Source organism: Lissotriton vulgaris, unplaced genomic scaffold (assembly GCF_964263255.1).
Source record: "Lissotriton vulgaris unplaced genomic scaffold, aLisVul1.2 SCAFFOLD_2812, whole genome shotgun sequence".
NCBI lineage: Eukaryota > Metazoa > Chordata > Amphibia > Caudata > Salamandridae > Lissotriton > Lissotriton vulgaris.
In genome coordinates this window covers 237,630-253,838 of record NW_028243471.1, presented here as the reverse complement: position 1 = coordinate 253,838, position 16,209 = coordinate 237,630, and the positions used below count along the sequence as shown (strand labels likewise).

The following is a 16,209-nucleotide window of genomic DNA, read 5'->3' as shown; positions in this document are numbered from 1 at the left end:
GACCGGTCGGGCATGGAGGCAGCAAGCACTTATTGTGCGGGTCCTCCGGTCTGGCCAGGTTCGATCTCGGGTGTCGCCGGCACTCCGCAGCTCCGTGTGGCCACCTCGTGCGCAGGCCGCAGTTTCAGGCCTGCCGCGTTTTGCAAAGCCCCGGTCTTTCCCGAGCGCCTATCCGGGTGAGGTGCCTCGTGTGCGGCCTCCGTGTCGCAGAATCCCCGGTGCTTCGTGTACGCACCGATCTGTCCCAAAGTCGGCAGGGTGGTGAAGGGAGACGTCCCTCTGCAGCGCCGGCGGTTTTCGGCCGGCTGCGAGCGGTGGATCCACGGATAAATGCGCCGGGAAGGGGAGCTCAGAGCGGAGCTCTACCCAAAGGCGGCCATTCCCGTTGCGCGCTTAGCCACGCCCCCCCCTGCTGTGTTGACCTGTTGCCCTTCTTGCCTGGTAGTGAGAAGGACTGGACCTGGATCTCTCCAACCCAGAACCAAAGTGGCTCCAAGGGCTTGCTGGATTGCCACCTGTTTTCTGAAGACTCAGGCACACAAAGAACTTCCAACCCTGCAGCTGGACTCTGTCACCTGTGAGTCTACCCTGCTCAGGGGTAGCACAGGTTAATACAGGGTGTGTTTGTGACTTACCTTGACTAGGATTGTAGTTTAGTTGCTTGGACAGGATGCATACCTCAGCCAACCAGAACCCCAATTTGTAACACCTGTGTTTGCACACATAATTTATGTGACACAAGGCAATATTTTGGTAGTTTGTTTTACAAAGAAGTGATGCTTAACAAAGATGTAATGTGAAATTAAAAAATGTATGCCATTTTTATAATGCGATAATAAGAAATGAGTTAACAAAAAGAGACTATAGTTCACAACTTTACTTTAAAGCTTCTCAATTCTGAAAGATAAAAAACAGAAATCCACTTCCTCCTGTCATTTTGAGTCTGGGCAATCACCCAAAAGAGTAGCAGTCAACAGATTTCCATGGTTGCAGAGTTTGTCCATCTTTCTTTCACTACGTCTTGGGATGTATGTCCTAAGGCTGACACCAAGATGGTGCCCATAAAGTCAGATAGGGTGAGTCAGGCTGAATTGAAGAATTTTCTGCTGAGGTACAGCTAGAACTAGACTCTAGCTCTTTGGAATTGTTGAAGTTTGGGTTTCATAAATCATGTTAGGAGTGTTTGTTGGTCCCAAACCTGAGAATTAACTCAGGTTTTTGACCAGCCCAATTTTATGCTCATGACCAGACCAATTCCATACTTGACCAGTGGATGCCAAAGACTATCACGCTCCTCATGTGCACAGGGAGACACAGAGTTTAAAGCAGGCAGACTTTTAGCATCATGTTTATTTGTGTGACTCCTCTGTACACTTAGACAACACATCTACCAGATAATCAGGCTTCTCAGCACTTAGGACTTCACAGTAGTTAAGCAGAGCAGTAAAGCAGTAAGAGTACCCCGATATTATTGAAAGCAGATCACAAATGTTGGCTTCTCTACCTCTTGTATGCAAGTTCAGTACAACAGATACAAGGCAACAGAAAGGGTTATTTGGGATTTACAAAGCCAAAGTCTTATTTGCATGTCCTTGCATGGTTTTATAAAGAAATGTAATGCAATGCAGGAGCTTGATATTGGGTTGTGCTACATTTCTTAGTGGTAGGTGTTCCATGGATGAAGCATGAGCGGTCCTGTGCATCCACCCCTGAATTTGATGCAATTCAAGATTTACTAAGGTTTTTAAAGCTGAACTTGTGTGAAATTAGTATATCTACCAGATAGAGGTATAATAAGGATAAAAATCATTTTTTTCTCCTCGTTATTTCTTCTGTGGATTGTTTTTGTGCAGGAAAGTATTTCACCCTACACAAAATAAATCCTGCCTGTTAGAAATTTGATTCCTGGTTGACTTAGGTATGTGCCCAGGCCAGGCAGGAACCACCACTCTAGTCAGGGTAAGCTAGATAACCTGTGCTCGCCCTCTGGTAGCTTGGCACAGAGCAGTCAGACTTATCAAAGGAGGAAATGCCAGAAACCGGTCCTCGGAAGCTTGTTTCCAGTCCAGGGAAGACATGACTTGGCAGATCGGGCTGGACTGTTCCCATGAGGCACAGGGTCAGACTAATTTGCATACAGCCATGTCTGAACTGGGGTGGCAGAGTGGGCTAAAGAACGGTGATGGATTAAGCCCAGATCTTTTGACTGGGTGTGAGTGTTTGATTGATTCAGATGCTCCGTCCATCACCTCTCCCTTTTGTACCTCTTTCTAAAAGTGCCAGCCAGGGATTTTACTTCATAAGAAATTGTACATGTATAGATATTCAGGATACTCTACTGTAGCATCATAAATTAATTATCATAGATATCTTTTGAGTTTCCACAAAGAAAACAATCTTTACAAAACCAGGAGTATTTCTTATTATTATATCTATAGCCTTTTGTATAAGTTGTAAGGGTACAAATACTTTTTCAAGCAAATTGATGACAGATATTTGATCTTCATATATAATACATAGTGCTAGTCAACAATGTACAAACCCATTTCTCTAATATAATGAAAGACTGGTCTATACATAGAGCCTAGAATTCCTCCAATCACAATTCTTGGACAGAAGTTAAAGAGAAAATGGGTTAGCTGTGTCAACGTTTTGGACTTCTTGTAGCAAATCAATAGGAACATCTTCGGACATAACAATCTTTTGAATATTTACAACCCTTTCATAAATGGGTCCGTGTGAACAAAATCATGGATCTTGTCAAGCAAAGATTAGTATATCTGGGGCCATTTTCATTGTTGACAGAAGATGCTGTGAAGTTTTGCTGATGAATACTGCAACAGAACCAGCTTTGTATGTTTACCTTATAATAAACTAAAGATTATGTGCTGGAACATACGTCACCAAGAAATGCATCCTCAGATCTACTCATCTATGCTGGCCCAGGCTGGCCAGGCTACTCTAATGAGATGGGAAAAGCCTGCTAGAGAGACAATGGGTTTCCTGTGGGTAGAGAAGTATTAGCTGCAGAGCAGATGGCAGGAAGGGTTGAGGGGTAGCCAAACGGGTCTTTAAAGGGAGAATGACACTTTAGGACATCACAGGCTGACCCCCACATCCTGCCACTCCAGCCCCACATGAGCCCCTGTAATTAGATGTGGGAGAGGGTTGGACGGTAAGTGTTTAGGAAAATTAGCCACACCAGTAGGCTGGGTTAGCCTGATCCAGCTCTTCTGGTGAAACTGTCTCCATTTTGGGTTTCAAGAGAATAGTGCTTTCTGAGACAAGAATATGCCACACTTTGGAGGAACTGGTCATACCACTGTGTCACATCCCATGGGTCAGGGCCCTCCCTACTTGACACCCAGGAACACTAGATAAATATGGGAGAACTTCATAGCTCATCAGATCTGCTGCCTGAAACTAAGAGGAGAAGGATTGCCCTGCTGGAATCTGGATCTACACCCATAGAACTGCACTCTGAAGGACTGCTACACGGTCTGATACTACAGCCCTAAGGACTTTGCCTTGCTTCAAGAAGGATTAGGGAGTGGACTCCCTGCAAGCTACAGATTAACAGAGCCCACTTGCATCATCTCCACTAAGAGTCCCCATCCTGGAGTGCGACCAGTGGACTTTTAAGGATTTGGCCAGGTGCATTGTGGTAATTGTAGTCCGGACATCCCAGGGACCCTCTAGGAGACTCTCGGATTTGTGTTTTGGACACTTTATTCCCTCAAGAGGAACTTCAGGAAGAAGTTCCAGAAGTGTGGAGCAACTTTTGAAAAAGGCTCCATAAGGTGACTGACGATGTCGAGAGTCAAGCCGGCAACCTTCAAGTGCAACCCAGCCCGGATTTCAGGTTCGTCCCAATTAAAGTTCCAGAGTTCCAGACTTCCAGGATTTGACTGAGGCCTCGTGGAAAAGCAATCCAAAGACATTACATCAAAATCAGCCTGCTGGAGTAGACCGCTCGACATCAAGAGAAAAATCCTCCAGAAAGGTTTCTAAGTGTGAAGATATACATTTTCACTGAGGCCTTCCGTTTAGTGTATTCGACCAGGGCTCCCTTGGGGTTGACCTCAGACTTTGACTTTGTCCCAGTCAGTTAACAACAGGATCCAATTTACTTGGGAAACTAACAAAGAGGTCATACATTTTCTGGATGTCGAAATAACCAATACCCCCACGGGTTTCAAAACCAACCTATTCAGGAAAGTCACAGACGGAAACAACACACTCAGATATGAAAGTTTTCACCCTCCTTCTCTAAAAAAAACATTTACCCTATTCTCAACTGATGAGGGTCAAAAGGATTGTCTCAGAACCACAACAATTGGAGATACAGACTAACACCATGATTGGCAGACTTGAAGATAGAGGATATCCAGACACCATCCTACAACAAGCAAAACAAAGAATTTCAAATAAACCCAGAGAAGAACTTTTAAAACCGCAAAAAAAAAAACAGAAGAACAAAGAATCATGTGTATAAGCACATTTTCAACCGTGAGTTATCCTTTCAAGAAAATAATAAAAAAAACATTGGTCTTTACTAGCAGTAGAACCGGATTTCAAAGAGTTGTTTTCGAAAGAACCATTATTCGCATACACGAGGTCCAGAAACATTGGGCAATTATTAACCCCTTCGCTGCGGGGCTAATTTCCCCACAGCGCGGGGGGAAGGGGGGCTGCGCACGGCGCCGCTGTGCTCATGACGAGCTCAGGCTCGTCATGCAGCACGGTGCTCGTGTGCTGGTGACGAGCCTGGGCTCGTCATGACCACGCCCGCGCAATGGAACGCTCAGCACAGCGGGGAAATTAGCCCCGCGTGTGAGCGTTCCACGGCTCATGACGAGCCTAGGCTCGTCACCAGCACACGAGCACCGTGCTGCATGACGAGCCTAGGCTCGTCATCAGCACAGAAGGGGTTAAAATCAACCAATCAAAAAAACACCATCATGAGATACAAAGGTACAACACCTTGTTTAAACTGTCACAATTGTGCGAACATTTTGAAAGGAGGCAGCATCCGACATCCTACAACAGGCAAGGAAATCAAATTAAAAGTAAATGGAACTTGTGATTCAACAAACATTGTATACCTACTAACTTGTCCATGTGGGAAAAATTACGTGGGACAAACTGAAAGAAAACTAAAAGTCAGACTCAACGAGCACAAAAGTAATATACGGACTAAAATGATGAAGTCAACCATTGTAACTTATTTTGTTGAAGTGCAACACCAGACCGAACAATTAAAAGCCTGCATTTTAGAAAATGTAGAAAGAATTGCAGGAAGTGACAACAGAAAAGTCTTGCTAAAAAGAGAAAACCACTGGATATATTTTTTGCAAACCATGAAACCTAAGGGTCTTAATGAAAGAATTGAATTTATGTATTATTTATGATCTTTGATGTACAGAGCGAGCATTTCAAATGACACCCAACATGTTATGTATCTAGTCAGATCAGTTTGTGGCTTTGACATTTAGGCGGTGTTAGACCTGTCTGGCTTTTTGGAGTAGTCCCTCCTATTTATTATTTATTTTGTCCCCTTTTTGCCCCTCATACCCTTGATAATTTTTGTCCACTGACTTTTTCTATGTGTTGGCCCAGGGGATAGGTGTTCTTTTCTCTCCTCATAATTTTTCACCTCAGGCCCAGAGGCCTGTTCTGACAGGAAAAGTTGGAACCACACAAAATGGTGGCTACAAACTGCCCTAACTGTCACACTCAGAACTTGGCCATAGCCTAGCATAGGGCGTTCTAGAACCTTCTGGTCCATTCTGGACCACTGAGGGTCAGCCTATATAAGGCGGAATGCGGGGCAGCCATTTTGTCTACCTGAGAGAGTCAGCTGGAGGACAGGCTATCCTGGCAGGTGGGGGGAGACTAGTGTAAGGGTTGATCTCCTGGACTGGGAAGCAGCCTAATTATTTCACTTCTCTACCTCTACTGTGGGTTTCTTGACGTGTCCCCGCTGTGGAAGATTAAGGGAGACCCTGGGCGCCTGACTAACCCCTAGCTTAGGAATAGCGGGGTGTCAAAGGAGAAGGAGACTGTAGTGCTGCGGTGCGCAGTCCTCTGCCCAGCAGAGAGAGGCTCTTCTTGAGCAGTGTTTGGTAGAGGTAGGGGTAAATCTTGTGACCCCCCCCTCCTCAGGCAGTAGCCATCTGTATCCTGCTATTAGCTGCCGTGATTTTCCTTGGTGGCAATACCTTTGCCCCCCCCCTCCTCCCGAGTTGATCACTTACTGGCTGGGCAGAGTCCTGCTGTGGAGAGGAGCCATCCTTTGTAGGGGCAGAACCAGATTGAGGCTGCGTAAATCGACCCCCAAGCCAGCGCTTTAAAGCAGTGCCGGAATAGCGCTGAGGTTGCTGGTAACGTGAGGGGAGAAAGCGAGGCTATCGCTGGATGTAGGCGCAGCCCTGTGGTGATTATCCTGGTCTTAGCGAGTGAGGAGAGCGAGGGGAGGCGCTGACGCGAGTGCGCGACCTCTAGAGAGGAGACGCTGCTCCTTCGCGCAGGCCCCGTGGAACCGCCGGTCTTTGGGAGGCGGCGCCGGCGTGTGGAGCGTCCTTTCTTCGAGGACGCGCAGTGGGCGGCGGCATCAGCAGGCGCTGCCTGTGGAAGTACCTGAGCGAGCGCTTCCGCGCATGCCCGCAGGAACAGGGGCCCCGCCGATCAACGCAAGTGAGGAGCGCCGGCTACCGCTGCAGCCCGGTGAAGTAATCTCTCCCTCGCTCAAGCGCCACACGGAAGAGCCGGCGCGAGCGAGAGGGGGGAAGTGAGGAAGCCGTCCGCCTGCTGGGAGAAGCTGCCATAATCCTTTCCCCGCTCGAGCACTGCCAGAGGAGCTGGCTCGAGTGGGAGAGGGGAGCTGAGGTGCCCTGGAGGCTGGTGAGCCCCGCCGGTGCTGGGCATATTTATCCTGACACGTGGTTTTCCCCACTCGCTCTCTGGCAATACAGGACCTCCAAACACAAGTAAGGAGAGCAGCGAGAGGGCAGGGGTGCGAGACTTGATCAGCAGGGGAATAAAGTGTTCATTCCAGAGGGTGAAGCGCTCTTGGGAAATCCCTGGATGGCCTAAATGTAACGTGGTTCTAATTAGATTGGTCATCTTATTAGCTAACAGAAGGGAGGAGGAAGGAAAGGAGTCCTCTTTGCTAGAAGAGTACAGGCTTCATCCAAGGAATAACTGATCTTTGATTGGGAAGGTGACAAGCCCAGAAAGGGGAATTGTATGGTTGTCAATGAAATGCTCACTAAATATCTGATCTAATGTAAAATGCTGACACTACCTCTTTGAAAGTAAGGTTTGGGGTGAAAGTCATAGGAGGTCATAGTAGCAAAGTTTAAATAATTATAGAGCTTAATGAGATGTACTGCTAATACTGTTTAATGTGGTAATTTGATACTTTGAAAGTGCCTTTATTGATTTCCTGACAAATGTGATGTAACTTGGAATCTAAATGATAATTTGCTTAGCAGTTTAAAAGGTATAATTGCTGATTCTAAAGTAACCTGAAATGTCCTAAGCTGTATATTTTGAAAACAAAGAGAATATTATTTTTATAAAGCAGTACTTATTTTTCCACATTTTGGTGTAGCGTAATCTTTTTGTGTGTTATTGCGTGGTTTTACTGTTGGGTGGTCTGCAACCTTCACACTGTGCCTCTGAAATGTATGTCTTGCCCTAGGCCAGGCTACCCCAGGTTCTAACAGGCGGCAAATAAACATGCACCGAATAGCAAGAATATAGATCCAACTAAACCTCCTGATCCAATCACACAGCATCAACCCCTTAGCTTCTTCATTACGTCACGTTTTTAAACCACAACGCATATTTCCACAGCGATATGAGCATTTAGGTACCTTCACACAGGTATCTTTTTAGAATCATTTATAATCAAATATTGATTCGATCGTTCACATGCAAGCGCGACCAATTAACATTCGCAGGCGTCTGCCCACAGCCATTGAACATTTAGGAGACGGGTTCACTTTAAGAGTGAATAAACTCGTAGTGGCGAGTTTGTAGTAAAACGTTCAGACCTCGCGTCTTCTGACGCATTTGCAGAAACCTCAGCGTGCACCACGCGGTGATACAGAGTAACGGACCAAACACGCCACCACGGTAAGCGCAGCTCCTTTTATGCTTTTGATAAACGTGGCAGGTCACAAACCCATGCGGAGTATAGTCAAACAGGTAACAGTTACAGAATAATAGATTGAGTTGGAACTTTAGGCACTAAACCTAGGGCTGTTTAAGCAACAAAGTCGACATTTCTCAGCTATACGCAGTGACACGGACTCATCGTTTCATTAACAGCTAGGAGGTAACATGCAACACTGCACATTTGAGCGATTAAATTGTTTATTTAGGTGATTGTAACGTTGAATTTAACCATGTAGTAATGTATTTTTGGTGGCAATATTATGCACAGCAACTAGTTAAATGTATTGTTATTTTGACAGATTGATCCCTTGACAAAGGCGCGGGGCGCCGAAATGCATCGGGAAAGGTGGTAGATTTGTTAACGTTTGAACACGATATGAACATGGAGCAATGATAATTATATGCGAAGATAGATGTGAATCCAACATCTGAGATTAAGTACATGAAATAATTAAAGAAGAAATTGCTGAACAGAACCAAAGTATCTTCATTTATTTACTATTGAGCTGGAACTCAGCACACACAGTGCCCAGGAGACAGACCAACATTTTGGATCCGCTAACCATTTATGTTACTTCGACACTCCTGAGTGGGGAGTGATACCCAGGAGCACGTAATATTCAAAAAACTACCCTAAAGGAATCACGCAGTGCACATCCAGCACCCATCAGGCATTGTAAAGATGTCTGTACAAGCCAACGAAACTTTTCTGTTCAATGCCTTCCATTGTACACAAAGAAAAATAAGATTTCTAAGATCCAGGATCTTATAAACAGTGGTGTAGCCAGGCGTTAGGCCGCTAGTGGTGGCCTCTGCGTTTGCCGCCTGCGGCGCCCGAATCTAAGATAGGGGGGGCGGGCTGGCGATTCCTGTGGCCACTGCCCCGCGACTGCCACAGATTTGAAAAAGAGCAGATTTTTACTACAAATTAGACAACTCTTTCTTTAACTTTCCTGCACGGATGGGTGAGATTTTCACTCTTTAGTGAACCATAATCGTGAATTCCCCTTCAGCCACTGATCAGTGTCATAAAAAGTAATCTTGTGTCTCCCGAAGACGATGCCTGCATCGGAAGTGGACTCATTGTTGAATGATCTGACAACTTTGGTTTCAGCTGGAAAGCCATTTCATTGGCGTCATTTCCCTTTATACATACTTTAGTCTGTTTAGTGCCTATTGGGGTTCTATACTCATTTTGGTGGTTTCATCACAGGCCTTTAGGTATATTTTATATAGTTGTTTATGGGTGGGAGATATTGGAGTTGTAGATCAGGAGTTTTAGCATTGGTGAGATAAAATGCGCACTGTTCTTTCCAGTTCCTTGCTATAACTCCAAATAAGTTAGTTATTATGCTATGGTCATATGTATCACTTCCATGCATTCAGGAAGTTAACAGTGTATTGGTAGCTGCCGAGATGTGCTTCTTTCGCTGCGCTGCGCTTGCTCTGCACTGCGTTGCGTGAAAGGGAGAAACGAGAAATGTGCCATTTCTACTAAGATCTGGAGCACTTCTGCTCTCTCATTGGGCTGGCGCACTAGGTGCTGCCTTAGGCCATTGCAGGCCCCCTTGCAGCTGGGAGCAAAGCTGCCAGTGCTACGGGCAGGATTGTTTTGTGCAGGAAGGTATACTTTCCGGCACACAAAAAAATCCTTAGATGCATATTTCTCTTTCCATGTGTGCTGCAAAATGCAGCACACATGGAAAGATGAATTAAAGAGGAGATATAAAGATATTTCTACTCGTTACGTCTCTCTCTGGTAGTTGGACCATTTTGGCTCAATCTCATGTTTACTGATTTTAGTACATCTGGAGCCTGGATGCATGGGAATGCCTATGCTTCACTCTTGGTAGGCCTACTGCTACGAAATGTAACATGATGCAGCGCAAGCGGCCGCGCTGAGTTCTATTCCTTTACAAAGTCATTCAAGGAGATGAAAATTGGTTCTTGCTGGGTTAGTAAATACCACTTGTGTGACGCAAAGACAACACAAGTTCTTAGTAAGTCTGGCCCTGTGTATTTTAGGAAATCACTTTAAAATAGACAATTGAGGGCTGTCCACTAGTGGCTGGCATTGGGGACGAGTGTAGGGGCGAGGAGGAGAGGGGGCATATGGGTTGCGGGGGAGGGGAGGGGCAAATAAAAAAAAATTAAATAATTTTTTAAAAACGTAACTGCATCCACCAGCGTCATGCTCGTCGACTCCTCTTCTCCAGGTGGCAGAGGCTCCCAGAATGCCCTGCAGCCAATCCTGAAGCTTCTCTCATACATGAGAGCAGCTTCAGGATTTGGCCTGAGTGCCCTTGATATGCTCTCCAGGACAGACTGTGAGTCTGTGCCTGCTCTCTCCATCCAGCTGTGTTGCTGGGTTTGAGAGAGCTTTCACTGCGCATGATATTTTGGCTGGCCTTAGGCGGCCGGCCAAACTGTCCTTGGCAGTGAAGGGAGAGCACACGCCACTCGCCTCAGTGCCTATCACTCCCAGGTCCTGCCACCAAGACTCCGATGGAAAAAGGAAAAATAAAGTGAGTGTTTAATATTCTTTCATTTTCCTTTTCTGACAGTTTTGGGGGTGGGGGGGCGACACTCCTCTGCCATAGTGATGGAGCCGCCAATGAGGCTTTCACTTGGTTTCTTAAATGAAAAGTAATAGTGAAAGTGAAGTAATAGTGAAAGTCTTCATAGAATCTTCTCTCTTTCAGTTTCTCATATCTTTTAATTATGTTTCTCTTTTTTTTCAGGGACTAGTGCTAAGGAACCATCACCGAAACATCTCTGTGCCATAAAAATCCTCGCAGTTGTCCTCGTTTGCTTAATGGTGCTAATTCTCGCAATTGCTCTTGGGGGTGAGTCATCTTCGTTAACTTAGCTGCATTCCAAACTACTAGCTACAGCATAGGAAGACAGCCTAATTAGTGACATTTCGACTAATGAGGCAAAGTGTAATTGGGAGTGGGTGACATTCAGCTTCCACATATGTAGCTCTGCTTTCAAGGTTGGTTTACCTCTCCTTCAGTGACAACCAGAACATATCAAACCTCCTGTTGCTTAGAGTAAATGAACACTTTGTAACCTCATAGCTCGTGCTGTGGGCTGAACTGGTTTTTAAAGGCCCTGAACCTGAGTTATAGTCTTGAGTAGCAGTCAAGTGCCTATAACGAGGGAGAGGCCCTTTACCAAGCACTACACCCGAAGCAGAAGGACTGTAATGCTATTCCAACATTCCACCAAATGGGATCAGAACGTTCTAAACTAAAAAGGAAGGAAACGAAAGACAAACATTTACATTTTGGAACAGAAGGTAAGTAAGTGCATTTTTTATGTTTGATGAATTCATATCTTACATCAAATGCACATAAATTATGACTGTGCAATTTCCTCGTATCAACTTTTTTTTTTTTTTTTGTATTTCTGTAATTTTTTATTGAGTAAAAAAATATATATTTACATGGAGCATGGGATACACTATTGCTCGTATCAACTTTCGATAACACAATAGGCTTACAGCAGCCATTATTAACCCTGAGCCAATTCATTGTCTTCAAAGACGAAGATCAAAGAGAAAGAGTTCCAGAGGGTGGGGCCTGGAATTGCACAGTCCTAACCTCATAAAGTGTGTACTTAAACAACAGATATTCAGTCGGTATTAGTGGCCTTGGGCTTCTGATTGCGTGGTGAGATGTGACTAGTTAAGATAGGTGTTTTGGGAGCTGTGCTGTTAAAGGCTATTGACAGAACCGTGCAGATCTTTAAAATCCATTACTTACTTTGATTGGATTTAAAATTCTGGAGCGGTCCCGGGCACAGCTCGAAAGGACCTTTTCCAAACTATTTACATCAGACCACCCAATCTGAGGCTAATGCCCTTATATAGCACAGTCAAGCATCCTGGGTCCACCTTATCTTGTCTCATGTTGGAAAAGCTCAGCTTTTCGACACAAGTTCCAGAATTGTTCTCTTTTCTCTTGCACAAAACCTTGCTGCTACCCAGAGGTTTGCGCTATATAAACACCAATACAATATTTGGGAAAGAAATTTCCAAATAACTAATCTAGCTTCTGGTGTTTGTGTGCAATTTGTGTAGGGCTGGGACACATTTGCAGAACTAATGTTCAGTTCTTAGGTTTTCTTAAAAATGTTGTTAAAATATAGCTAGTAAAATCGGAAAAGGCACTCGTTTGCCCTGTATATCTGTGCTTCTCCTTAAGGTTTTAATTTAAATTCACACATGTATCCTTCCTTGTAACCAGGAGCGGCCCGTGCAGGTAATGGCAGTGGGTGTTATGGTGGGAGGGGGTGGGGGGGGGGGGGGGGGGCTTGGGAATTAAATAAAAAATAAATCAAACCACAATAAAGAAAACTATTTACCTTGCGCTCGTCGCATTGCCGATAACTAAATTAAAAAAAAACTGTGTCATTGTAACACCTTTATTTTAAATTACTGCGGAGTGCTAGTGTGTAACACGTGTTAGGCGAAGTGTTATATCATTTTGGAGCAAATAAACAGACATTAGACCATGTTTGTTTTCAGAGCAGGTGAGTTAGATTTAGGCTTAATTCTATTGCAGGGAATATTAGTTGGTACAATTTCTGCATTCCTGTTTTGCACACCTTTTTAATTTTTAATATGTGCAGAAGATCATTTTACACCTAAGAATTAATGTTTTAAGCGGTGAACGTTTCTCTATGATTTCGGGTTGTGAGTATCCTATTCCTTCTCTGGGAGAATCTTATCTCTTTAGTGTGCTCTGACCCTTGACGATTCTCTTGGGCTCCCTCTGTCGCAATGATATATTATTTATAAAGTTTTGTATTTGTGGCCAGAGCACTGCATCGGTTAAGAGGGAAACAAACCATCTTGAATAGGGAAAGCATATGTTGATCTGGGGGCGCAAGGTAAACCGATATCACTTTCTTAATACAGTTCTGTGTGTGGCAGGACCCAGGTATGCCTCTCTGAGCTCCTGTTTTTTTTCAAAACTCTTTTTATTGAGTCCACAGATATATTCATTGCAGACTTTGCAAAATTGTTACAGTATACCAGTATCCAGATATAAAATATTGAGCAGGTGACCATTACACGTGCTATGAAACAAGATACAAGTAAAACATTTGGGCCCAAGAACCATAGCCCTAATCAACACACAACACGGTGTCGTACACTGCAAATCAATATCCCGGTCATGTCTCTCCAGCCTTTACATCCACATCATATCCAAATATACATACAAACTGCTCCCCACTGCAACACTGTACATTTTTGATTTCGGCAGGGTGTGGTAGAGGTGGTAGGCCCCTATAGTCCGCCCAACGTTTCCGTATATTAAAGTGCTTCTGAGGGCACCCCGCGCTTTAAAAATGGGTTGTTCCTGCCCCATACACCAATCAAGACCCGCCCTCCAGACGCTCACTTTGGGTGGGAACGGATCCTTCCACGCCTTCGCAATATCCCTCTTCGCCAAGGTGAGACCCAAGAACAGTGAATGTCTTTTATAGATGTTGTCCCCAATTTCATCTGTAATATGAAGGAGAACAAGCCTTGGCAAATGCGGTATAACCCAACCGAGCACTTCAGATAGACAACGAAGAACCCCTCTCCAAAACCTACCCAGTAAATCACAACTCCAAACAGTATGCAATAGTGTACCGTCCTCACCTTCACATATTAGGCACCTAGGGGAATCGATCAGTCCCGCTCTCCACAGCCGGTATCTAGTGAAATAGGTACGGTGTAAGCCTCAGATAGGAGGCAATCGATGCCTATCTCGGGGACTCCAGGGCTTTCCGCCAGTCGTCACTATCCAGGGCGCCCAAGTCCGTCTGCCATTTCTTGCGAAGGGGATCCAATGTCAGGGAAATATTTGTTGCTAGCGTTTGGTAAATCTTCGCGGTTTTATGGTCCCGAACTCCCCCAGGAACACTTTAGCCTCTATAGGGTTGAATTCAGGAAGTGAATCTAAGTGGACAATATATGGGGATAAGGCATGTCTCAGCTGTAAATATTTGTAAAATTGAGTGTGTGGCATGTATTCTTGTCGAAGGGCTTGAAACGATTTCAATATAATACCATGCATAACAACTCCCAAGGTAGAAACATCTATGGCGTTCCACTTCATAACTCCTACCAGCGCGGTTAACTGCCAGAGAGGGGTCTATCTAGTCAATCGTTGCAACTACCCCACCCTACGCAGCGAGTCGGTCCACACACCAAAGGCAACTCGAGTGGCCGGCAGCAGCCTGCGTTGCTCCCTCTGCGCATATTGCAACCGGTGCAGTAGCATGTCCCCATCAACCATTTCTCTACCTGATATTCTGGATCATTGTTAATACCGTACCACTAGTTGTTTAAGACTAAAAGGTGGGAGGCTGCTTGATATGATTGGATATCAGGGGTCGCAATACCCTCACAATAGGTCAACTGAATGCACATCTTAAGGGACACCCTAGCTGCTTGATCGTGCCACAAAAAGCGACTGGGTTGGGAATTCAGCTGACGAAACCAGGAAGGCGCTATCTGAAAGAGGGGATTCTGTAGTTGGTATAGGAGATGAGGAAGAGATACCATTTTAAAAATGGCGGACCTGCCCAGTATAAAAAGGGGCATACGCGACCACAACTCCTTCTTAGCCTGAGTACGCGTCCAAATGGGGCATTGTTCCTTTCGCATGAAATTGATTGGGTGTCCGAAATGTACAGCCCAAGGTACTTCAAGCCTGTTGTAGCCAAGGTCACCTCTGTCATCCAGGCGCCCATATCCGGGCCCCCACGTACCGGCCACAGTATAGATTTCTTAGCATTCATATATAAGCCAGGATGCTGGCTGAATATCTGAGTATACGCAGTCCCGACAAATGCGGATCTGTAAGAAAAAATAAAACATTGTCGGCATAGAGAACAATCCGATGTGAGAATCTCCCAGGCCATTCAAAGGCCCTAACCTATCAATCAGGAGTCGATACGAACCCAGGCGGCCAACGGCTCCATAGCTAAGACAAATAAATAGGGGGAAAGGGGGCACCCTTGACTGGTTCTGAGTTCTATGGAGAAAGGAGCAGGGACTGCACCCGGTATGCGGACAGAGGCCGAGAGGTATATTGGAGTTTAATATATGACAGGAGCAGGCCAAAATATGAATGTTGCAAGAGAGCAAACAGGTACGTCCATCCCAATGAGTCGAATGCCCTGTCGATATCAGCTAAGAGCAGCGCCGCCGGGCCCTCATGATAATCAATGGCCGCAGTTGCATTATGCACCCGTCTGATGTTGTGGCGGGTAGCTGTCTGAGGCATAAAGCCAGCCTGGCATTTGGGGGAGTATACTGTTGGCCAATACTTTGGCCAATAGTTTAGCCTCAATATTTAACAATGAAATAGGGCGGTACGAGGAGTATTGGTCTGGGGGCTGACTTGGCGGAGGAAGCTTCCTGTCGTCAAGGGCCGCATGCAGCGCTCCCAAATAGTGAGGGAGGAATTGAGTCTGAAACGATTAAAAAAATTCACAGGGGTAGGGGCCGGGTACCTTCCCGGACCGTAGGTCAACCAGTGCCACACTCAACTCGTCTACTGTCAGCGGGACATCCAGGTCCCCCCGCACAGCGTCCGGGATAGCCCTGGGAGGTAGGTCATCGAGGTATTGCTTGATCAAGGGTTCCAGGAGGGCATCTCTGGATGCATAGAGCTCCGCATAATATATTGCAAAACTAGCATCAATTTGTGTAAGGTCAGAAATGGTTAGATCCTCCCCATCTAGGATCACCGGTACTCTCACTGGGCGGAGAGCGCTCTGGCACAAGCGGTGCAGGAGAGAGCTAGATTTGTCCCCCCATTGATATATTCTACTGCGGGTTGCCAAATCTGTCTGGTCTCATCGCACATTGTGTCCGCATAGCAGCTGATGGTGGGCGGGTCCACTGTGATTGCATCTACATATCTGGTCTAATTGTACGATCTGGAGTAGGGCCTTACTACGTTTCTTCCGCTGAGTGGCACAGTAGGCAATGTCCACCCCCCTGATGGTGGGCTTCAT

General features: G+C 45.5%; 1 protein-coding gene across 1 annotated transcript in view; it reads left to right on the top strand.

The window, feature by feature from the left end:
* The window catches only part of TMPRSS3 (transmembrane serine protease 3), a 265,492-nt gene that overhangs the window by 35,850 nt on the left and 213,433 nt on the right, over positions 1 to 16,209 (top strand). The window contains exon 3 of the mRNA XM_086948584.1: positions 10,926 to 11,030. Within this exon, the coding sequence (XP_086804710.1) occupies positions 10,926 to 11,030 (105 nt within the window). The remainder of the gene's footprint in view (positions 1 to 10,925; positions 11,031 to 16,209) is intronic.